Genomic DNA, 24,752 nt, shown 5'->3' on the forward strand with positions numbered 1-24,752 from the left:
AGTGCTTGTTCATAACTATGCATTTTAATATCCAATTCTTAAATGAACAAGAATATAAAGAAACAATATGCGAATATATATATTTTGGGAGAACTTTAGCATGGGAATAATTCAGTGATATAAAGAAAACCATGGCTATAAACTTAATATTTAAAGTGGAGATTTAAAGATGTTAGAACTTAGGATTTAAATAAATATGACAGCTATAAACTTTCCATTATTCTTAATTTTTCACAAGTGAAACACCCTTTTGATTTGGGACTTAGAGATTTTCTCTAGCTACAGTATAAAAAAGGTATTTTTTGTGTAGGTAATTTATGTAGATATGTTATTATAGGTATATTTATTGATAAAGGATTAATTTTCATATTTTGATTTTATATTTCATATTTAAAATTTTAGTCTGCCTGACCCCAATGAACTTCTCATGTATAAAGCATGCTGTTTAAGTATTATAGCTTCTGACAAAGAACTCTGCTAATTAATTAAATTGGTTTTATTACTACCTTTTGTGTTTTATATAAATAGACATAACAAATTGAAATATACACTAATTTTGGTTTAAATATATCATATAAAGTTTTGTTTTTAAATGAACACCACAATAAGATTTTTGAAAAAGTATGTTAATTGAAAAAACTAGAAATTATAACTGATGGTCTAACTGATTTATAAGTAAAAATCTAAAATGTGCACACTAAAATTAACAGAATTTTTCTACCTAAATATATATAAATATAAATATGACTCAGTATTAAAGCATAACAATTAAATTTGAGTTGAACTTACATGGTGATACATAAAAAATACTTCTTAAAATGAATACTGTGCAAATTAGTTTATCCAAAGTAGACCATGGTATTATTGAAATTTCAAGTAAAAGCCACAATTTTCATCTCTATATTTGTTAAGTTACAAAAACAAACAAAAAAAAAAACAAATTAATTAATCCATCAAACATTGGTTCATAATTTCCACTTTTAGAAACAAACGTGAATTTTAACAGGTAGGTATTTGTTTTGTAGACATAAATAATATTTATTCATGTTTACTGATTGAAATAGCTAATTTGAAAAAATAATTAGAAGATGTTCATTCAACATATTTTTGTAGTACTTCTTCTATGAAATAAATTTCCTAATATTTAATGAAATGTATGACATATTTTGTATTATGCAATATACCACTACATTTTTACAACAGAAAATAAAATCCAAATTACTTTGTATTTGCATTACATCAATTCTCTATAAAATATATTTTGATCTTCAAAAGTATTTGATAGAAAGTAATTGAAATGACTCGAGCTTAATTAAGGTTAAATGTGGTTCTTTAAAAAAATGTGTACAAAAAATTTGTACTTTGTACACATACCAGTACATTTACCATGAAATATATTTGGCTTATGTCTTTTAGCCACGTGGTCTGCTGAAAACAGGAAAAAAAAAGTATTATTTTATTGTTTCAAACATACTAAAGCACACTTTTTTCCTCCATGCTAATATTCCTGAAGCATGAAACATGAAAGTATGAATTAAAAAATCTTAGAAATATTAATATATATTACAAACCCTGGATAAAATTGCATATGTGGTAACACTTATAATTCATCTATTTTTGTATGACATATGTTATATAAACTCACAGGTATTGAAGTAATAGGAAGGCACTAAATTGTTTTAAAATTAATGATAAAAATGTACACTATGAAATCCAATATTAATGAATATAAGGTTTATTTGGATATCAATGTTAAATTGTTTTTATGCACATGACTAATGTCTACAAAGTAATTTTACTGTAACATATTTGGGTTTGTAAACCAGTAGAGAAATTCAAGGGTTTTGAGAAATGTTAAATCATGAGTGAAAGAGTAACTTGGATAAAAGTTTAGTTACCACTATCATAACATTTTATTCCCTTTGAATGTCAATTAACTAAATGTGCCTGGCTTTTTGTGTTTATTCATTTTTTATTTCTTGTCCTTTGTTGTGAAATTTTTTCTTTAAAGTAATAATATCAGAAATTTTGTCATGCCTGAATATATCTTAGTTTGGATACATCTGAAAAGTGCAATGAGCGCATTTCCAACAAAACTGAAAGCATACTTGTGTCTAGTTTATTTTCATTAATTTGGAGTCATGTGACTTTGGGAACAATCCACTGAGCCCTTGAAATTAAATAGCCAGTTTTTGGCATTTCAAACAAGGAGTGAACTATTCTCACTCTTTCTCTTGCCCTACTGAAAAATAATGAAAAGAAAAGAGAAGGAAGAAGGGAGGGCAGAGATGTACAGAAAGAAAATCAGAAATAATAGAGTGGGGGAAGGAAATTATACATATTAATTTGAATGATTTGCCAAAAATGCAATCTAGTAACTAGCATAGCACATATACACAATCTATCTTAGATTAGGTAACTTTTCCCACATTTTATGTGGATGTTCTATTTATACATTAGTTTAATTTTCCTATTGGGGTTAAGAGAACAATGGTGGAGGGACTGACTTGGGTATGCAGTGCAGTTGTCAAAATTTTCCACTTTACATGTGTTAAGATGATAATCTTACCTAAACAAAAGATGTGATCCAATGGTATTTATGCTGAAGTTAACTCATAACTTAAATCAACAATTTAGTGCAAGTTATTTTGTATATAGGTACATAAATTATCTGCATCTACATAAAATATAATTAGCTGAGATAATTTAAATAGCCACACAATAATCATACAGAGATAAAGTGATATTTTTGTAATATCTGCCTGGAAATATGTCCACATGAGATTATGCAACATATTAAGTAGAGAAAGCACAAAGAGTAAGCATAGTTCACATCTGAATTTTAATTGATGCCTGAAGTACGACATATAGTTACCCAAAATTATATGGAGAGAATTTGCAGGGTTCCTTAATTTAGTAATGTACTGGTGATTCAACCAGCCTATTTATTTAGTGAAAAATAATTCATTTTTCATTTTATACAGTTTCATGATTCATTTTATACAGTTTCACAACTCTGACAGGATAAATTTTTTTCAGCCTTTATTACAGTCACTATGAATTTATGTTTACCCCCCTCATACATTTGGGAAAATATAAATATTGAAAGTAACCTCTGTTACTCAGTTAGTAAATCAGGTATTGTTATTTTTCAACTTTAAAAAAATGTTGAAGAATAAAGAGGAACAAAACACCTAAAGAGAATATTTGGAAAGAATATATGGAATACCACTGATTTAAAAAAAAAAAAAGTTTTGTAAATCTTTGAAAAATACATTAATGAACTTTCTTTGGAAACTACTTATATTTTCCATAAATACATCTTTAGTTTTGTGTAAATCTTACCTTGTTGTTTTATACATCAATTAAGACATAAAACTTAGTTACATGGAGGATTGCACATTGCACTAATATTTTGGAATTTATAAAACACTGTCATGTTTATATATAATATTGTTGAGGAAATGCTACTGAGATTTTTAAAGGGAAAATTGTTCCCATTGTAAAGAAAAATTAGTAACAATCCCAGATAAGTAGTCAAATGTTAGTATTTATTTCTTCTTTTCTAATCCCAGATCTAATATAGAGGTAGATGAAGAGTAAAAGATATATTTTTTCACGATAATATCATGGCATTATTAAGCTTATTCTTTTCCCCTTTGAAAAAAATTTAGAAGGAAAAATGTTGCAAATAATGTGGATAGTTTACTTGGTCAATGTAGTATTACAATTTTTTTTTTTTTTTAATTCTTCAGGGAAACTTACCACCTGTTCCATCTGAATTCAAGTAGTTACTGTCAATTTACTCATGGGTGAATGCTGCCTCTTTGTGGCAGAATGCCATGGCAATTGTTCCTTAAAGGTGAAGTTCATGAACAGCCCTTGATATTGCACATTCCAGGTGAGGTTTTGGGAAGATCCACCAAGAGAAATAATACACAGTTCTTTTTAAGTTTCAGATTAATTCAAACACTCCTTATCATTAAACTAATCTAAATTCACTGGCAAACCTTACTCAGAGGTGAACAGCTTTACCCAACAACATCTTGAACATTTAGGACGTTAATCAACTTTAAAGTATTCATCATAATTGTTGAAGATAGTTTTACATAAGTTAATATATGGAAATTATAGAAAATTGTAAACTGAATAAATAATAATGATATACATAATATTGAGAGAAAAATGAAAATGCAATATATTACTTACCATGTTCCATGTATTAGATGAATAGTCAGTGAGGAAACAGCATATACAATTGAAATGTCATTAATAAATATATTAAGTGACACATTCAGAACATACTTCCCTGAACCAACAAAGGCATATATATATATTCGAAACTTGTAAATATAGGAATTTCTGTTACGAATGAAGTTTAGCAACTATTTCTTACAATGTTAATATTGGTGAATCCACCAATCACACATAGCTAGGTCTTCTGCACCTCAAGTAAGCATTACTTCAATCCCTCATATTTGACATAGTTATCAAGTGTTTATTCAGAAACTATTTAAAAAATTACATGTGCTGGGATACATATGAGACTTTAACAACAATAGCCCCATCTTACAGAGATCCTGTTCATCATTATCATCATTGCTTGCTGCCCAGAGGGATAAAGACATTGTATAGATACTTGTACAGTCCATCATTTGGTCTTCTGAGGTGCCAGTACATGTGGATCTGTACAAATGCAACTGGGTTTGGTTAAACAATTGAAAATCGGCTACAATAGTAGTCAAATCAATACATCGTTTTGGTTCACTAATAAAAATACTTTTAAATCTTCTCTAATGAAACCAAAAACTTGCACACAATTCTCTTGAACGGCCCAATTAATTGCCCTATTTTTTTCTTTTATACAGTGGGATACAATCAGCTTTAAAAAAAAAAAAAAATTACAGGTCAAATTGGGTGGTTGCATTGGCTTTTAAAGACTTTGCCATTAAGTGCTCCACATTTTTAATGTTTTAAAATGCCTTCCTGATATCACTTCAGTCTTGGTAATGCAGTTCCTAATACAATGCGATACCTCTGTGAAAATCATAGGCTAAATAGTGAAGGAAAGAGGAATGCTAAATGTGCATATAAAAATAGGTGCTACAATAAAATATTTGTATATTTCATCAATAAGTTATTTTGACTAATCAATTATGGATCATATAGCTCTGTAATTTTAATGATTTGTCCACATCTATAGTGATCCTTTTCTAGATCACAATATTTTGTTTTTCAATTCAAATGTCCAGAATGCATACAAACACATCCTTTAAAAACAAAGGAAAGGAATAAGAAGGGTGGTGGAAAGGGAGGGAGAAGGAGAGAGAGAACAAACTTTCTATTAAAGTTGGGGTGTGCTAGTCTCTCCACCAAAGCCATTTAGACCCACCCATGGCTTAGAGGGGGAGAAAGGGAGGGGTGGGGGAGCAAAAGAGGAATAGTAGGATCTATGCGCTGTCATCTTCCACCATTCTTAGCACTTCCAACCACTAACAAATGACCGCGACCTTTAACATAAGTCACCCTCGCAGCAAACTGCCCTCTATAAAGCCCTTCTCCTCTCCTCCACCCCACACACAAGAAGAGAAAGTGATGTGCCCAGTTTACACAAACGTTTCCCACGTGTAAAATGAAAAGGAAATTGCACACCCTTTCTGAATCTTCCGCCGAAGCTGAGAATCCCGTGCCAAGGCACTTCACCCTAAACGTTGAAACAACACAATTAATCAAATGTGTTCACCGTGTGTGTCTGCTTGCTTGCTTGTTTTAAATGCAAAAGCTCCAAGGGAGTTTCTTTGCTTTTAGAACTGGCTAAATGTGGTCTGTTTTTCCAGCACTTCGAGGTAGTCCGGTTCAACGTTTAGTTTTGCTTTTAACTCCAGATATTCGTTCCGGTTGGGTTCTACAAAGACAGCACTCGGGGGGCTGTAGAGCACCGGTTCCCGCAGCCTGCTGTCCCCTGCCCCCGGGTGCAAATACTGATGGGGGCGTCTCAGGTCATAGTTGGGGGAGAAAGTGTAAGCAGCGGGGCTGCATGGGAATTTGGGGTATTCCGGGAGGCTATTGCCGGCGGGGGTGGTGGAGCAGTGTTTGTCTGGTTCTAAAATGCCCCTGTAAAAGCGGTCGGCGTCCTGCACCGGCGACAGAAGGTCCTCCCGGGGCTCGATGGTGCTGACGCTGTAGGCGGGGCTCCGCAAGTGGTGGCTTTCCCGCCTCTCCTCCTCCCCTGGCTGCAGCTGCAGCTGCGGCGGGGGCTGCTGCTGGGGCTGTGGCGGCGGCGGCGGCGGCGGCTGCTGCAGGTGGTGGTTGCTGCTGTAGGTGACCTTGAGCTCGTGCAGGTCTTTGTAATCCTCCACGGAGTTGCCTTCTCGGGAACGGTAGATTGGGTTTTTGCACATGTGGCCCAATGGATGGGGGATGTATTCATACACGTGGCCCGCGGGCGTCTTCACCTTGGGCAGAGCCGGCCCACGGTGGTGCACGTGTGCGTGCGGGTGGCCACCCGGGCCGCCACCGCCTCCACCATATACACTGTACTGCATGTTGAAGGAGCTCACGTCGGAGTTGTTGGTGCTGGTGTGGTCGCTCTGGTTCTTCTTCCTGCGCTTCATGACCAGCACGAAGAGCCCGGCGGCCACGAAGACAGACATTATGAAAACCAGCAGAAGGCTGAGGATCAACACTGACAATGGCACCGAGGATGCACCTCCGCCGGCGCCCAAACCCGCCGGGGCCCCCGTGCTGTTCAGCCTGACCGCAGGGGTCACCGCGCTGGTCCTCACTGGTACTTGGATGGAGGAGGGTGTGGGCGTGGAAACCACCACGTCTGAATAGTCTGGGCACAGCAGCTCAGACTTAATGGAGCGCATGTCTGTCTCAGCGAATTTCTTGGGAGCCTTACAGATCACTTCGTCTACTAGAACTCCCACTTTTAGCTGCTCAACCCACAGCTTCATGCCCACCACCTCACAGGTACAATCCCAAGGGTTGTCGTGCAGGTCAATTTGGATGAGTGACTTCAACTGGTCCAAAACTCCACTCACCGGCAAGGAGGTGAAGTGGTTACTCCTCAGGTTGAGCCTAAGGAGGGTCAGGCCAGAGAAGACGCCTGAGGGCATGGCCTGCAGAAGGTTGTTATTCAGGAATAGCAGCTGGAGGTTTGGGACTGGATCAAAAGTCCCAGACTGAATCTCGCGTATGAGATTGTATTGGAGGAAGAGATACTGCAGGCTCTGTAAGCCATAGAATAACTCTGGGCTCAGTCTCTCTATCCTGTTGCCATTCAGATAGAGGCGTCTCAGGTTGCTGAGATCCCTAAAGGCGCTGTCTTGGATCATAGAGATACGGTTGTTACCCAGGTGCAGGAGGTCCAGTCCGGTGGCCTCCAGAAAGTCGGTCCTGCTTACGGCAGCGATATAGTTCTCCGTCAGATACATTTTCTTGGGATTGTAGGGTTTGGGCTGCAGCTCAGCAATACTCTCGATTTTGCGCTCCTGGCAGTTTACGTTTAGGCCCAGATCTGAGATCTGCAGGTTGCAAGTGCACGCGGTGGGACACTCCAAAGGCACCGGGGATTTGGTCTGGTAGGCGATGCTGGGGCCATAGTTACTGTAGCCCAAGTCCTTAGAGGGCTGCCTAGAAGTGGGGCGCACTCTGGGCTTGTTGGGTTGACGGGTTCCTTTAGGGGGTTTCAAGGGGGGTTTGTAAACAGCAGAGGAAGAAGTGGCCACGGAATTGACCGAGGCCGGGGTGGTGTGTAAATACCCCGTGGTGCTCAAAGGCGTCTGTGGCCTCATCTCATAGTCCGAAATAAGTTTCCTTGGGCAAAGTTCTTGCTTGGATACCTCGTCCAAATCCCTGCCGTGTAAGCGGAAGGGGGTCTCACAAACCACATCCCCCACTAGGGCTGAGTAGGAGATGCTGTCCAACCAATCCTTGAGAGAGATTAGCTCACAGGAGCAATTCCAGGGGTTTTCCTCCAGCTGTAACTCCACAACTTTATCCATGTGCTGCAACAGCCCTACATAGGGCAGAAGTTTCAGCCGGTTTCCCCGCAGGTCCAAGTGCGTTAAGGGCACAAAACGGAAAAGATTGTTAGGTAAACTTGACAAGAGATTGTCATTGAGGATAAGCACCTGCAACAAATGCAGTTTCCCAAAAGCATTGGGTTCAATGACGCTGATGTAATTGTAATCGACCTGTAGGTACTCCAGGTTCTCCAAGCCAAGAAAGGTATCATCTCGCAGAAGTTCCAGTTTATTATTGTTCAGATGCAATCTCCTCAAACCACGAAGCCCATGGAAAGCCCCAGTCTCAATGTCTTGGATAACATTGCTACCCAGATGCAAAATTGAAGCCCCGGTGTAATTGACAAACTCATTGGGGTAGAGACGGTTCAAAAGGTTTCCAGACAACAAGAGGTGATAGATTGGGAAACGGGGAGGGCTAATTTCAGAAAGACTGATGATTCCCCGGTTTTCACAGCTCACAGTTAAAATGCCGTCCTTTTCCTCACAAGGACATGCATTGTCACAGATTTCCCCATAATAATCGATGGTTTCTGCACACGAAAGGACGAGAGATGTTACAGCAAACGCTAGAGTCTGCAGCATCCAGCTATGCATTTTTCTGTGGAGGTCCTGTTCCAAAGTTACTGGGGGGCAGCAAGTGTGCATTTTACCTCCTGCAAGGGAGAGAGGAAACAAGGAAACAACAGAATATGACAAAAATTTAAGGGATTAATCAGAAAGTCTCTTCCCTGACACTATTTCTGTGAAATGCAGGAGGGAATTGGAATGGCAACCCCCACCCCCAGCCCATTGGAACAATGAAATTCTCCAGACTTTATTAAAAATTGATATTCATTGTGATTTAAACGTTCATTTCATTTTTCTAATTAGTATATCACGAATGTGTTGCAAAAGATGAGGGCAAAGTCCCATTTTAGTGTTCTTCTCTACTCACCCCCTTTGCAAAATCAATCCATAAATATACATAAAATGGCTGTCAGTTCAGTTTTGTGGTTCTAATTTAAGAGAAAAGAAGCATCACTTTACAAGGTTCCCCTCCTCACCTATACCAAGCACCCCCCTTCCTCTCCTTTCTCCTGTTAACAGTTCACCATGTAGGTCTCTCATTTTAATAGAAAAGCAAGGAGTCACAATTCTTGGGCTATTTTAGACCGTCACAAGAAATGCCAGGGTGGGAACCTAAAAATACTTTTCAGAGGCAAAAAGGTTGCAAGATAATGCATCAAAGGAGACATGAGAAGCTCTTAAACTGCCAATTGTCTTCCAGAGCTCTGAGTATAGAGAAGGAGAGCGCATTCGCTTTTGATGGTGGACTTCACTACCACGCTATTAAGTACATCAGCGTCCTAATTGCATGCACAGTGCCACTTAGCAGCGCTTCCCTGAGAGCGCCCTGCGACCACTTCTCCTCATTGATCCTGTCAGCGACGGTACCAAACCGCATCTTTAAGCCACTGAAATAGTTGTGCACGATGGATTACAAAGAACTCAGCGAAGGCATCCGCAATCTCGGAACACCTCTGAATACCTTGAGTTTAAAGAGGACGTTCCTACCGCTTACCCGGAATCAGCTAAAAGTAAACCAGGGACCAGCGCCAAAGCCTCCCTTACCTCGGTCTCCGCGTCTGTTTGCCACGGTATGCAAAACTAACCCTACTGAATTAGCAAGATTTGGAATGAACTACCACCTCGCTAACATCTCCATCTTTGGAGTTGATTATTACATCTGTCATTGCCCCCTCCCTCAGGAATAGGGCTCCTGGGCTCATCAAGAGGCAAGATAGAAGGGTGGAAGGGAAAAAAAGCAAGTGACATAGGTCAATGCTCTAATACCGAGAATTTCATCTCCCTTAGGAATCAATCCGACCCCCTCCCCCTTTTCTTTCTTTTTGTCCCCCTGAATGCTTCCTTCGACTTCCTACTTCTGGTCCACAGTAGCACTCTTAAAGGGAGGACATAAATGGAGTGAGTGTGAGTGCGTGTTGCCTTGGTTAGCCGGGCGGCTGGGTTTGGCGGGGGCGGAGGGGGGTGGTATCGGCATTTGATAGAAACGTTGGGCTCTGGGAACCGATGCCTTTTCTCTAGTCAACATTGCTTTTGCCTCACCACTTTAAGTCTGGTGTCGACTCGCAACCCAAAACTAAGCCAAGATGTTTCTGACGCACAGGTTCAAGCTTGGAGACCTTTCTCTTGATCTCCAAGTCGACTCCAGTCCGCGATATTAAAAGCGCCTGCATTCACACGCACATGTGCAAGTGTGCCTGTGAATCATTCACGTTTGGCCACCCAGACGTGTCGAGACGAATCGGGATCACAGTGTAAAAAAAAATCGCTAGTATTCCCGACCTCCCATCACAATGGCAAACGTCTCCCGACTTAAAGCACCCCCTATGAAAGCAAAACGTTTACCTTGAAATTTCGGTTCTCCGCTGGATCAAATCTGCACATCCATTCAGCTGGGTTGTATCCCCTCCCCCTCCCTCCCTCCGCTTCCCCGCCCCCATTCACCTCCTTCCCCATCAGAAAGCCCATAGCAAATTGTGTCCAGCCAGTATTAAACTCGAGCGTTTACAACTTTAATTCAGTTCTGGTTAGCAAGGGCCGAAGAGCTTCCTCTCGCTCCACTCCTTTTCCCCTCCTCATTGTCATCAAAGGCGACGGAAAATTTGAGAAAATAAAGTTGAATAAGCCCGGTAAGGCTGACATTCCGACTGGGAAACGCACCATCGATGTAATTTCGCGGGTGCGCGGCACATTCTCCGAGGATCAAAAGATTTTGGAAGGCGGGGGCGGGGGTACCGTATTTGTTCTCTCCCAAAGAATTTAGACCCTAGATCACCGCCTTGCACATCCCTGCATTAAGCAGCATGGAGCCGCTCCGGCTGGATCCCAGGACCCAGGCCGGACCCGAGGCTCTGGGCACAGCTGCTGGATCGGTCGCCCAGGCAGAAGCACCGGGAGTTCCAGGACGAGAGGCTCCCCCTCCCCCAACCCGCCCCAAAGCGAAGGAAGGGTAAAGGGAGGAAAAAGGGGAGGGAGTAGAGGGAAAGAAAGCCATCCCGCTACACACACACACACACACACACACATACACACACACACACAAGCCTCTTTTGCAAAGTAAACGACAGACTTACCCCGTCTCACATCTCCAGGGCCCACTCATCATAGCCACCCTTAACAAAATACCTCTTTGGGGTGTACACTGTGTTGCTAAAGCCCAGGCAGAAAGAGAAGGCAGTCATCAGTGCAGTCCGAGCCGCTGGAGGAAAGAGGTGGCCGGACGCCGGCAGCCCCGGGCCGCCGCCGCGGTGGCGACCGCGGGTTCCGGGGCTCCCCAAAAGGCTCTCCCCGGCGCTCTCCGCGGCGGTCGGAACGGGCAGCGGGGTTGGGGGGGAGAAAGGGGGGCGATCTCGAGCGGTGGGATGGGAAGAGCGGGGGAGGGGGCGGCGAAGGACGGGCTGGAGAGGCGCCTCGCGGTAGGGGCTGGGAGCAGGAGCCGGGCGGGGCGGGGAGGGGAGCTGTTGGAAGGGGAGGCGCGGAGAAGGAGGAGGGGGACGCAGAGAAGGCTGCTTTGCACTGCCGGCCCCGCCAACGTGACGGTCAGCCTTGCCGAGCGCTCGCACCAGCTCACACTCACGCTCACTCGCACACTCACTCCCACTCGCGCTACGGCGCGATCGCGGGGTCCCCGGCACCCTTCGCCGCACCCCCCAGGTGGGTACTTACAGTTCCCATCTGCATAGGGGGCAACTTTCTCCGACCCAGCCTTGGCCGCCGCCCCCTCCAGCTACCTCTGGCTCCTCACACCCTCCGGCCTGGGTTCGCGCCGGCCAGCCCTCCCCTCCCCCCTCGGCTCTCCTCCTCGCGGTCTTCACCACATTCCCCCCTGGTCAGTGGCGCACGCCCCAGGATGAGCCAGAGAGAGAGGGGCGCGAGGGTGTGCATGCACAGCCCGCCTTCTTCTTGCAGCGCACACTGTACATGGTAGTGAGGGGGCGAAAGAAGGTGGCACTGGCCCCTCGGCTGCTCCGGCGGCGGCGGTGGCTGCGGCTCCTACGCTGTCCTCCGCCCCCCGCGCGGCGACCACCGAGCTGGGATCCCGCCGCCGCTGTCCCTGAGCCGAGCCCGCCGCCGCCGCCGCGGCCCCTAATTAGTATTTGAACGGCTCCCGCATCCTCTTGGCGGTTTCATCGCTCCCGGTGTTTGCAGGGTTTTTCTCTATCCTTTCCCCAGATGCGGCACACGATCGTCATTATTTGGAACTCTTTATCTCCGACATCCTTTGGGGGATCTGAGGGGCAGGAACAGCGTTGTTCTACGCCTGTGGCGTGTCCTGGCAGCCCGGCGGTTCTAAAAAACTCAGAGAAAGTCGCGTCTTCTCTTCTGGGCGTTGAGGAGGTGGCAACACGGTAAGCATCGTCCTGGTCTCTGAGACATCTGCTCCGTGGCGGGTGCAGGGCCCCGTCCGGTGCACTTGTTTATTGTCGCGCCGCTGGTGCGAGCCAAGCTGCAGCAGACATGATGGGCCCCGGGCGAAGCGAGCGCTCAGTGACCGATAGATGGCAGCCGAGGGCGAAGGCGTCCCTGGGCTCCCGCGGCGCAGCCGGAGCACCCCTTGGATGTCACATTCGTGGGAGACAGAGGAGTCTTGGACCATGTGCGTAATAGGAGCGTGGGAGTGTGCAGTTCTAGTATTGGGAAAGGGAGGAGTAGAAATAACCCTGACAGTGCTAAGCTTGGTGGTGGTCAGGGACAGAGGATTCCAGCCCTGCACTGTTCGCCTGCCTTCTTCCTCTGCCATTTAGAATAATAGAGCTCATGCTGCTGTCTCATGTACATACTGTAAAAAACCCTGGAAGAGGGAGTGGTTTATCCTAACTGTAAAGGGGGCGCTCCTTTTTTTTTTTTCTTTTTAAAGAATTTCATTTTATAAGTATGTCTGGGCAGATCAAGGGAATGTGAACGACTTTCAGAGAGAATGTGAATACATTTGGTGTGAACTATAAAGCTGGAAAACCCCTAAATAGATGCAGTATCGATAGCGAGTTTCTTGAAGAGTCACCTGCCAAACTCCATTAGCGACATCTCTACTGTAAGTATTCCTGGCTCTTTCCATGAAACCAGTTACTTCCTTCCCCAAAAGGACGTTTTGTACATTCATAGGATGTTTTCCGTGTTTGCAATATTAGGCCTGCAGTCCATCCCTGGCATACAAGAAAAGTTGACCATAGTAAGTGGCCCAGTGTAGGCTGAGTGCACATGTGTCTGTTCCTTTGGTAACTGGGTAGTTTTATCATATAAATGTATTCTATGCATATTATTTTGGAATTATGTCTTAAACATAACTAATATCTGATTCTTAGTAACATATGGGATAATAATATTGTGGTTATATTCCGATTAACCATTTGATTAATATTAATAAAGACTCAGTGGAAACATCTTTCCACATCACTTATATATGTTGAATTAGAGGCATTTGTGTAGTGGAGGCAAATATTGCAATCGCCTGAGACTTTGTAACATTTTTTGACTTTCTCTAAATCTGTTGTGCAAATATTTTAAAACTAAGACATAAGAACTTTATTTAAGTTTGGATCTTGTACAAGCAAGTGGGAGAAAAGAAGTAATCTGTGATATCAGACATTGGAAATATAATCTTGTAATAGGACATCCTGTTAAATTTAGAAACATATGATCTAGGAATGCCAGCCACTGCTATAAGTTACCGTATATAAACAGAAAACTTAAACTTTACTGAGAAACAACTGTTAATTTATTTTTATCTAGTTATTATCTTGTAAATATTTTTGAAAATATATTTTAAATATAAAACCACTTTTATATTTTCAAAATGAAAGCATAACATGTCATTTTAAAATTAAGTATTAATCACAGAACCCTTTTGAATAGGAATTTTGAGTCCTATCAACAATTTCTTTTTAATAGCCTTTATGCTGATTAACTGTGGAAGTTATAAAAGGTCATAAAATGCTTATACTCCTAGGCTTTTCAAAATAGCTCAGACATAGCTACTTTAGTTTATTATTTTATTAATTTTCTAAACCCTCACAATTCCACTCAATACAATTAGTTTGCTACATTTGGTTATATTTTTTTATTTTGTATTATTTGTAAAGGTTCATTGCTTTGATTAAAATATGTTAAACTAAGAAGTATTAAACATATTTGGAATTAATTTAGCTTATAGTTTTGTTAGAAACACTTGTACTAACATTCCAGATTGCCTCTTGTGGTTCGAATAAATAAATGATGAAAACTTTCTATCTTTAAGTCAACATTAAGGACTGCCATAGAAGCCACCATTACCTTTTACCACTAGGTGTCTCTATAAACTGCACTGCAGGAGAGTGAATTTTGAGAAAATACTGTAACAGGAAGAGACTAGACTAGAATACAGGAGGGAAAACATCATAGAATTAAGGAAAATCCCCTATTTTTAGGTCTTAGAGTTCTATTTGCTTGAAATACTATTTCTAAAAAAGGTATAAATGCATCTTGCACTAGTGATAAAATATAAGGCAAGACTTTTACTCACATGAAAAAAACATATGTTTGAATCTGTACTATGCAATATATAGTTATATGATGTGCCTACATGCTTTCACACAATGTATAAGTAAACGCAAATGATTGCATAACCATTTGGGTACTAGAATCTAAAATTATTGATCAAATATATCTTTCCAGAATTAAGATTATTAATACTAAGTTAAACTTTATTTAATTGAGTTGGATGTATAAAATAGAGAATCTTTGTCCAAATGGTTGTGAATCTACTTAGGCATATTGTAATTAGCTCATGAGCTAGTACCATCATAAATACATATTAAGTATGAAAATATATTTCGGCAGTCTTTAGTCCAAATCATAGTCATGATACCTGCATATTAAAATTTAAATTTAAACTGTAAGTAGCATACGTGTCTCTTGATATGGATTGTATTCTTTATGAATTCATATTTATTATTATGTAGCATTATTGACCTAGTGCTTTATAAATTCCTAAAGAAATTCTTATGTTAAATGCATTTCTTGAAGTATTTGATTATGTTTTATTTGTGCATTGCTCTGTAGTATCTTTAGAATGTTGAAGTGCTCAAGACAAGAATTGTCATCCCTCTTGAAACAACCTAACTTGAATTCTAAGCAAGGGAAAATTTTTGGCAACAATTGTAAGCTTTCATATCAAAAGCTCAAGCCAGCAAAGCTTTTACTTTTTTTTGTTATCTTAAATGGTGAATTATGATTATGAAATTCTACTGCTGAATTTTAGTCTTTCTTTAACTGAATCTAAGAAGTACTTTTGTGATTGTAATAACTAAGAAGTCAGTAAACCCCAAGCTAATAAATGGCACTTTTGGGGATATAGATTAGAAGCTAAATAATTGTTTATTACATCTTTGAAATTAAATTTTTATAAACCATATAGGTCTAAAATAAGAACATGAATGTTTTTCCTGGAGGGAGGGAAATTAGTCACCAGTTGCGATTGTTTCTCTATTAAATTGCTAAAATAAATAACTATAAGATATATGTCTTTGACTAGTCTGAAACATCTGGAGTTAACTACAATCAGATATAACATGTAGTGGTATATATGAAATCCAAAATGGTGAGCATAACTGACTAAAATCACAGAGTATTCATTTACTTTTAAACTTAATAACTATTTGTAGTCTTAGAATCTAAGAGGCATAACAGATAGATGTATGTGAAATAGATAGTTTTCTTCCTTACCTCATAGCATTCCTTGTAAAAAACTTAGTTTTTTTTTTTTATACAATTATGTTAACTCATCTTCACTGGAGAATCAACTGTAATTATCTACTAAAATTTAAAATTCATGTATCTTTTGAGCAATTACTTTTTCAGAAAGTAGCCTAGAGATGTACCAAAGTAAAATATACAAAGCAGTATGTAGGAAGATAATCACTGCAACAGATGCTTACATTTGAATGTTACTAAGAAGATAAATGTCTGACTAAATGAAAAGTAGTACACATCTATCTACTAGGGATTTTCTTGTGCCAGAAGCAACAGTGTGTACAGGAATACTGTCCTGCCATCATTAATAGTGTATATATCATCACTATATGCACTGCAGAGAGAAGGAAGGAGGAGAAGGAGAGAGAGAGAGAGAGGGAGAAAGAGAGAGAGAGAGAGAGAGAGAGAGAGAGAGAGAGAGAGAGAGAGAAGCAGATTGAGATTCTTTGATACACAAATCCAGTAGCGGTGGTCACATTGCAGAAGGACTGGAACTCTTAAGTAGATTTCGCCATCTACTGTAGTTTTACTGGTTGAAAATTTCAATTTATGTGTACCTTTACAATAAAAATTTTAAAATATGTACTTGAAAAATAGTTATAATATTTGGATGGCTGATTCAAAAACTGATGAAGAATTGAAGATGACTTCTCTATTTTAATCTCTATCTCACAGCTCTCAAAATTATTGTTTATAAGATACTTTCAACAGTATCAACTATCAACACCAAATGTGTTTCTAATTATGAATGTAAATTAGTTTAAATGGTTTCTCTTAGTAACTCTTACATGTGACGTTTAGTTCTTTTTTTTGGGGGGTGGGTACTAGGGATTGAACTCAGGAGTACTTGACTACTGAGCCACATCCCCAGCCCTATTTTGTATTTTATTTGGAGACAGGGTCTCTCTGAGTTGCTTAGTGCCTCACTTTGACTGAAACTGGCTTTGACCTTGTGATCCTCCTGCCGCAGCCTCCTGAGCTGCTGGGATTGCAGGCATGCGCCACCATGCCTGCTATGGTGTTCAATTCTTAGCTACCAATATCAACTAATAGTAATTAATAGAAGCTAGCTTCCAATCCAGTATCTTCACTTTATAGAACTATGTCATGTACTGGGAAGGTTTTATTGTTTTTGTTTTTGTTTTATATATCCTGATGGTTAAAGGGAAAGATCAAAATCGTTCTATAGATAGGGAAGATAAGTTGGTAGACTTGAAACTGTTCACAGTTCTTTGTTGCTATCTACATGAAAATGAGTGAGCGTGTTCTTGTGACATATTTTAAACGTGTAGACTATCGTCAGCACCTATTAGAACAAGGGCTGCCGCCGTCTCCTCCTGCTAGCACTGACTGATGGGCTTCAAGTGGAAAGGCAACTCCATCATCTAGCCAGATTAGCTTTACTTTACTATGTAACTCTCAATGTAGAGCTGTGGTTAGTCTCTCGGGTCGCACTAGTTCTTGGTTTTTCACATTCCTGTAGTCATTTTTAAAAGAACAAGTCCAAGCAGGCATTGCATTATATGCCTATACTTTCTGTGTCCCTTTTGTTTCTTTCAAAGAAAAAGTTAATCACCCTAAGACACAGTTTCATCACAAAAATTTCAGAACTATTTCCTATATGAAAATGTCTAAATAAATTAACTGTATTCAACTTTGTCAACTGGGACTTAAGTAATCTCTATGTTACCTTAAAATCACTGACCTTTTCCCCAGTTCTAAAACTGTTTTCTACTGTCCTTTCATCCAAGAATGCTTTACTTTTTTAAAATCTATTTTTCTAGACAATTTGATGTAAGTCCTTTCTGTATCAGAAAGGCCTTCCCAATCCATTCTACCCAACGTGCCCATCTAAATATCCTCTTGCATTATTTGTCACGGTATCTACCAGTGTTCTATTTCCTGACTACTGTGATTGTTTTCTTCAAGAATAGATTACCTTTCATTATTCGGATAAGACTGTTATTGTTTGTTGTCCCTTCTTCAATGACAAGAAAAATGAACCCCAGAAAAATCTTTTTACAAAACAAAATACTTCTCCATTTATGAATGTATTTGTTCAATAAATATTTATTTAGTACCTATCATGTGCTAGACTCCATTTTTTACATTTGAGACTAAACGGTTTTATCAGGAAATTTGGATGATTACAGAGATATTTTGATTGGTCAAATCAGCTATTTTTTCTAGTCAAAATAAATGGGCTATAATATATAAAAATTCTATTGCACAAATTTTACTTTCATATGACATTTGTTGCCCCACATAAATACCAAGCCCTTGTGAGAGGATGATCAGCACTTCTGTGATGAAGAAAATTATCTTTATCTGTGCTATCTAAAATAATAGCCATCAGCTATATATGGCTATTGAGCAATTGAAATGTTGGTGGTGTCACAGAGAAATTAAGAATTTAATTTTATTTAAATTCAATCTATTTAATTTTAAATAGCCATAGGTAGCTAATGGCTACCATATTGGACAGTGTTGGTCTAGAATAAAAATTCCTAGAAGACTAAAACTGTTTCTTGTACAGTCTTTGGGATACCTTGGAAATTCAATCAATATGAACAGCTGCACTCATAAGTAATGACGATGATTATGACATCCTCAATAAAAAAGGACAATTCTTATTCAATTTGGCAAGGGGCCTGATTTGCATTCTGTGGAGGGTCCCTGTTCAATTCCTTCAAATTGCATTCAGTTGAGAGCCTCTACCATTCTTTTAAAGATTGTAATGCATTTTACAGACTTTTCGAAATTCTTCATTATACACTCATTACACCTCATGAAGAAGGAAAGGTAGATTATTTAAAATCAATAGAATTTTATTATAAAATAAGTGTCTTTTTGTGCATGGTGAAGTACTCTCCAAAGCACTTTTCCCTATATTTCAGAGTGGGATGTTAGTAGAACTGGAGAAGAAAATCCTCAATGAGTATTTTGCAGCAGGAATTCTCTAGGAGACATTTTGTGTGCAAGATGTCCATCAGTTGGGAAAAACAACTGCACTTGAACTCTTGCAATCCACCTCTTTCAATACAAAAGTAGACTTTGAAGTTTAGTGGTGTTTGTACAATTAGAATGGTTAGAGTTTGAACAACAGAGTATAGTTTATAGATGCGTTAGAATGGTTTCTGATTTCCATGAAATGATGAATAAGTCTAAGTTTAAATACAATCATACTCATGTTTGAGACACAGATACAATATCTTGGAAACCAGTCCCTGTTACAACAAATTATTAAATTTATTAAGAATAATTTTTCTTTCTTTATCAATAATCCCTCTAAAATATTAGTATCTAGTTAACCTGTCATTTTTTGGTATTATTCATTTTTCATGAACAAAATCTATATATCTTAAGAAGGATCATTAATTGCTTAAGGCCAAGTTCAAAATAAGTAGCTAGTGACTTGGTCCAGAACAATAGAATGATTCTCAAAGATGTTGACTCTATTCTTGATTCTGGCTTTTTATCTGTTGAACATTCATGAAAATTTGCATTTATAAAAATACTATCTGTGGGTAGTTGACAAAGTTACTCTGCTTTCCATTAACCACCATGTTAGTTAATTAAAAGATGAGTATTAAAATGCAATGACTTTGGAAGAAAAATGCTATTTAAGTATTAAATTAAAATTACACATTTAAAGTTAATTGTTTTATCCTAAATTTTCAGTATGCTTATTTAAACAGGCTAACTCCATGAAAAGTTGCCTTATGTGAAAAATAGGTTTGTGCCACTCAGTTTTTGTTCGACATTACGTGATGCATTTTCTATACTATGTTTAAAAATATTCTATCAGTCTAATGAAGCTTTAAGTGACAGTGAATTCACAGTTACTGTCATATGATATATTGCAATGTATGCTGCAATTTTAATTGATTACTGCATATCCCAGTGAACAGAGAACCTATGTGGTTTGTAGCTCCAGTGTGACATACATGATTCATTTTATTATCCATCTGAGTCCTGCATTCCTATATTAAGAGTAGAGTTTTCTATGCACACAGCCTTTGATCAAATACTGATATTTACTATTTACTCAAATAATGATACTTATAAATTTACTTCTATGTATTTTATATTAAAATATTTAATAACAGTGACATAGTACTACTTAGAAGGAATCTAGAGTTTAGATAAAGGGTAGCTTAAATTGATTTGGCCAAAAGAACAGAACTACATATGACTGAACTTTTTGGCACATAATGTGATATTTCCAGACACAATTTATGTAAACATGCACAGGCAATTTGCACATTATTTTAAAATCAAAATAAAAGGTAAATATTGTGTATATGTACATGCATATAATTATTTACTATACTTGCCATTTTATGTAGACTATCTCATGCATTTATTTAATTATTTTAATGATTTAATGAGGTATTATTATTAGTTGCAGATGACAAAACTGGGTTTCTATGTAGTTGATGATATTCCACATTTCATGACAGTAGATAGCAGATGCAGACACTGTGATGAATTATAAGAATCTTCAGTAATTTTCTGTTATACTTAACTATGCTAATTCAAATTAATACTTTTGAAGCTTTATCTCTGTTTAAAGGATAAAATATGAAACTAATGAACATAAATTCTCAGTAATTTGCTCCAAAGAGGATATTCATTAATTCAGTATTTCTATAATGTCAAATGTGACTTGAGAAATCAAATATTAGAAATACATTTCAAATTCTTAATACAGCTTTTATTTATTAAAATATTGAAGTATATCCTAAAGTGATCATGAAAGTATCTATAAACCCTCTCTATTGATCTAATTTAGGAATATTAAGAATATTATTAACCACCAAAATGATTATTTCAGTTATTTAAATACATAGGGTGAATAAAACAACACTTATTTATATACACACATTGTAATTTTACTTAGAATAAAATGTCTCTAAAAAGACCTTTTTCCTGTCTTTTTAATATTTGATTATTTATAGTTATTTCAAAGTAAATAAATCTGGGGCCAAATAAGCATTATATAGGTCCTAAAATATCAATAGCAAAATATAAAAATTGTTTGAGAAGGACGTACATCAATTCTTTCATGTATAAGTTCAGGGACACAACTCTACAATCTTTGTATTATGAATCTATTATATAAATAATTTAAGATTTAAAATATTGACACATTTTCTATTTATTCAAAAACTACATGAAATTAAATAACTCTATGACTGGTTTTAATTGAAAAAGACATAATTTATGAAAATGTTAATCATGAATGGCTAATATCCACTACCCCTTGTGTGTAATAATCCTGTATTTTTAATGAATCCAGCATGTGTATCTCCATAAAATACAAAGAAAATATTTGAGTGTTTGCATATATTAGTATTTTTTCTCTGCAAGTACAATTATATGTGGAAGGATTTAACATGATTGTGAGTCTCCAAATATTGAAAGTTCATAAGCATTGTTTCCAGTATTGGTTAGCATTTTGTCTATTTGTGTCTATGTTGAAATAAATGTTTGTGAAGGAAAATTCACGTATCTGGCCACCTTCGCGGTCCATGACATTTCTGACCACCTTCTAATATGCACTGAGAGCGCCTGCAGCGTACTTGAGACTGCCTCTTGGAGTTCTTCCAGAAACTCTGAGTCAAAGAGCAATGTCTGCATTCACAAAGAAGCATTCACAGCTGTCAGAAGTTAAACGTCCATGAGACGCATAGTACAGCTACAGTCCTTCCAGTACACTGCCCATATCTGTAGAAACTAGAATTTGATAACTACTTCTTCCATGGGAAAAAAAATTACAGAGGAATGATTGATCTTTGTCTGACCAATAAGAAATAATTATGCATTCCCAGCACATGACGCACCATTGTCCTGGAACATTACTTTGCCTGCAGAGCTCTTGCAGCTAATTTCTAGTGTCAGAGAAAGTATTTTTTTTCTTGCAATAAACTGTTAATGAACTTCTTGTGGGCAAACACTGCAGACACCTGCTGGCAGTGGGTGCACAAGATTTAGGATTACAGAAATTAAAGAATAAGACAGATTCTGCAAAGCAGTGCTGGGTGTGAGGGAGTGTGAGAGGACACAGGACTTAGGGAATGCACAAATGAGCGGGTATTTTGTTTTCATTTATACTTGATAAGTTGAATAGACTGAATCTGCTTCTTGAATGTATAATGCAGCTAAGCAGAGTAATACAAAAGCGAGGTACATTTGCAAGCAAGATTTTCCATTTGCAATAATCTACCCCAATTTATTTTCCACTGTTTCCAGGACAAATGATTACTATGCTGAAAATGTCTATTCATAAGCCATGAAGTCAGCAAGTTATCCAGACTGAGAATTACTTTTTATAAATAAATAAATAAACTTAGTTCGCTTTTCTGAAAATGTCTGAAAATTTCTAACTATTACAGAACCAGAGATTTAAGATCTTTTTTAGAAATTTTCAGACATTTTCAGAAAAGCAAACTAAGCTTATGTATCTATTTATTTGTTTATTCCAAAAGAATTTAAGTAGATTAACTCATGTTCAGAAAGCTATTCAAATTTATGGTTTAAAAGGTGGAATCTACTTGAAAATGTATTGATTTTTAATTGTTGGATCATTTAACAGATCAATAGTCTCTGAATATAAAAATCAGATTCCTAAATTCTAGTGAAATATTCAAGATTTACTTCAAGGGAACTTTTTCCTTACATCCTAAAGTAAAATCAATTAGAGCTTTGTAAAACACCAATTTTTGAGTTGATTTTGGAATTACTGGTATGAGAAGTGCTGGAAACTGAAAAGCCAATTGCACTGAATTGAAGAACTGTCATTTCCGTTAGAGAAGATCATGGAGTGACACAGCCTCATTCAAAGTTAGCAAACAGTGTGAATGTTTTAGCCAAAGTGTGCCACTTCTTATTGAAGAACTGCCTATGTCTCACAATTTTCTGACTTTGGTCAGTGACACTGAACTGAACAAAGAGTGTAGCTAAGTTAAGGTAAAAACTTACTCTGAGAAAGCACGATAATAGGAAACTGCCTACCACAGGTGTGTGCTATTTTGGGCAACAGTCCATGTCTTTGGCAGAAGACCTTCAAACACCCAGTGGATTATCACTGTAAATTCAGCTTGAGTAATTAAAAATTTCCTTATAACAGGTAAGCAATAGGTGTGCTGTTAAATTTGAGTCAAGTGTATTCACTTACAGAAGAAAATCAATCCAATAGGTTGGTTAACTTATTGGAGATAAAGTTCCCTTGCGATGAAGTGCCCTATTATTTTAGCCACATGCATGTGTGCTCAGCATATTAGTGCAGTGATTAAAAAGGGGGACACAGGGATGTTAGCTCAACGGTAGTACACTTACCTAACATGTTCATGTTCCTAGTTTGATTTCCAGTATTGCAAAAAAAAAAAAAAGAGAGAGAGGAGTTCAGATAAACATTCCGTAGGATTACAATGCTTTCTCTGCCTTTTAATAACTGTTTAAAATATCAATTAACTTGTTTAAATCAAGGCCTGTGTTTCTTAATAACACTTTTGTGTGATGTGTGAAGTTTAGTTGGTATAATCTGTTATGGGGCACAACTTCAGAATAGACCCATCACCACTGAGAAGTCCAAATTTGAGAGTCTTTATTAAGCCGGCCAGCTGACTGTCTCACACAATGCTCCAAAAAATGGCTATTGGGAGGACAGCCCCGACCACAGGGTTGTAGGGGTTCTTATACCCAAAATCACATCAATCATAAATGTCTGTTGCTATGATTCGAAATTACAAACTAACATCATGAGATCATCAACAGAGAGAGAAGTAGGTCAAAATGACCCTTACCTAGGTACAAACTAAAGAATGGTTACTAACATCTACACAATCACTGTTCACATGGTACATTGTTTAGGAGCAATAGGGATCAAAAGAGAGCAATTCTTTACTACATAGGAGTTGCCATTGTATATTATTAAACATGTCACACCAAGTAACTGATGATGGGCACAGAGGCGGGGTGTTCCCATGGGAGAAGCTTATTTCCTACATAACATGGAGTCTCAGAGCAAAATGGAGTCTGTTCAGTCATTTCCCTTAGAGTCTGGCCTATAACATTCTCATGGAGTCAGATCTGTCAGCCCATCACATAATCCAAACAAATTTTCAGCACACTTGCTAACACATTGTAAGTAATACACGTGTGTAAGCTATTATTATTGGCCTGTTGTTATTTTATTAGTTGAGGCATCAATACAGTTTGTCTTTGTGGTGAAGCAAACAGTTGAAGAATGCAATGTATAATCTCAGAGTTTGTTTCTGGATTAGATGTTGTTCAATAAAAGTTGTATTCGTTATCAACTGCTCTTGATTACTTAATGGATTTATTGCACCAAGAGTCCACCGTAAGCACTGGCTGTCTTGCAAATTTGATGAGTTCTTTTTAGGTACTGGATGAGAAAATGAGAGTATTTGCCAGACTGCACTGCCTAGTGATGAATTTTATGAAACTCACACAGGCATTTTGTTCCAGAAGATCTGTTGGACAGAGTGGAGGAGAAAATACACCTTTGTATTGTTGGTTCAGGATGTCATACAATGAAAGATAGTGAGACTATATGGGAATAAGAAGTCAAGCTTGAATGTAAAACATTTTGATACACTAAAGAAAAATTATAAAGCAATTATTGTAACTTTTCATGTTGAAGATATCATATGACTATATTTAAAATAAGTCTGCATGAAAGTCAGTATTTAGACATGAAAATAGAGAAAAATAAAGAAGAGACTATTAAGGATATTATGTTCTAGTATAAACCATTTAATGCATCCTGTGTAAAGAATATTATGGATTCATATACATCAATTTTGATTATTGCTGAACTATATTATTTATTATGTTTTGTCAGTATATATTAAAAATATATGTGGGAAATTATATAGTTTGACATGCTGCTTTAAACTGAAA

At 38.1% G+C, this 24,752-nt stretch overlaps 1 protein-coding gene and 1 long non-coding RNA gene across 4 annotated transcripts in view; one reads left to right on the top strand and one right to left on the bottom strand.

Annotated features, from left to right (window-relative positions):
• Positions 1-3,436: 3,436 nt before the first annotated feature.
• Positions 3,437-12,548, bottom strand: Slitrk5 (SLIT and NTRK like family member 5). 3 transcript variants are annotated; one of them, XM_047551957.1, is made up of 2 exons: positions 11,763-12,548; positions 3,437-8,686 (listed from the first exon to the last, which is right to left on the bottom strand). In XM_047551957.1, exon 2 carries the CDS (start codon positions 8,676-8,678, stop codon positions 5,805-5,807), a length of 2,874 nt encoding a protein of 957 aa, XP_047407913.1. In that variant the 5' UTR covers positions 8,679-8,686; positions 11,763-12,548; the 3' UTR covers positions 3,437-5,804. The 3 variants fall into 3 exon arrangements, with proteins under 3 accessions (XP_047407913.1, XP_047407914.1, XP_047407915.1); XM_047551958.1 differs by lacking the exon at positions 11,763-12,548 and adding an exon at positions 11,171-11,437; XM_047551959.1 differs by lacking the exon at positions 11,763-12,548 and adding an exon at positions 10,443-10,477.
• A 449-nt stretch (positions 12,549-12,997) lies between these two features.
• Positions 12,998-24,752, top strand: part of LOC124984412 (uncharacterized) — a 33,363-nt gene continuing 21,608 nt past the window's right edge. Inside the window, exon 1 of the long non-coding RNA XR_007108667.1 lies at positions 12,998-13,128. This is a non-coding gene — a long non-coding RNA (uncharacterized LOC124984412). The remainder of the gene's footprint in view (positions 13,129-24,752) is intronic.

This window comes from Sciurus carolinensis, chromosome 5 (assembly GCF_902686445.1).
Source record: "Sciurus carolinensis chromosome 5, mSciCar1.2, whole genome shotgun sequence".
Taxonomy (NCBI): Eukaryota; Metazoa; Chordata; class Mammalia; order Rodentia; family Sciuridae; genus Sciurus; species Sciurus carolinensis.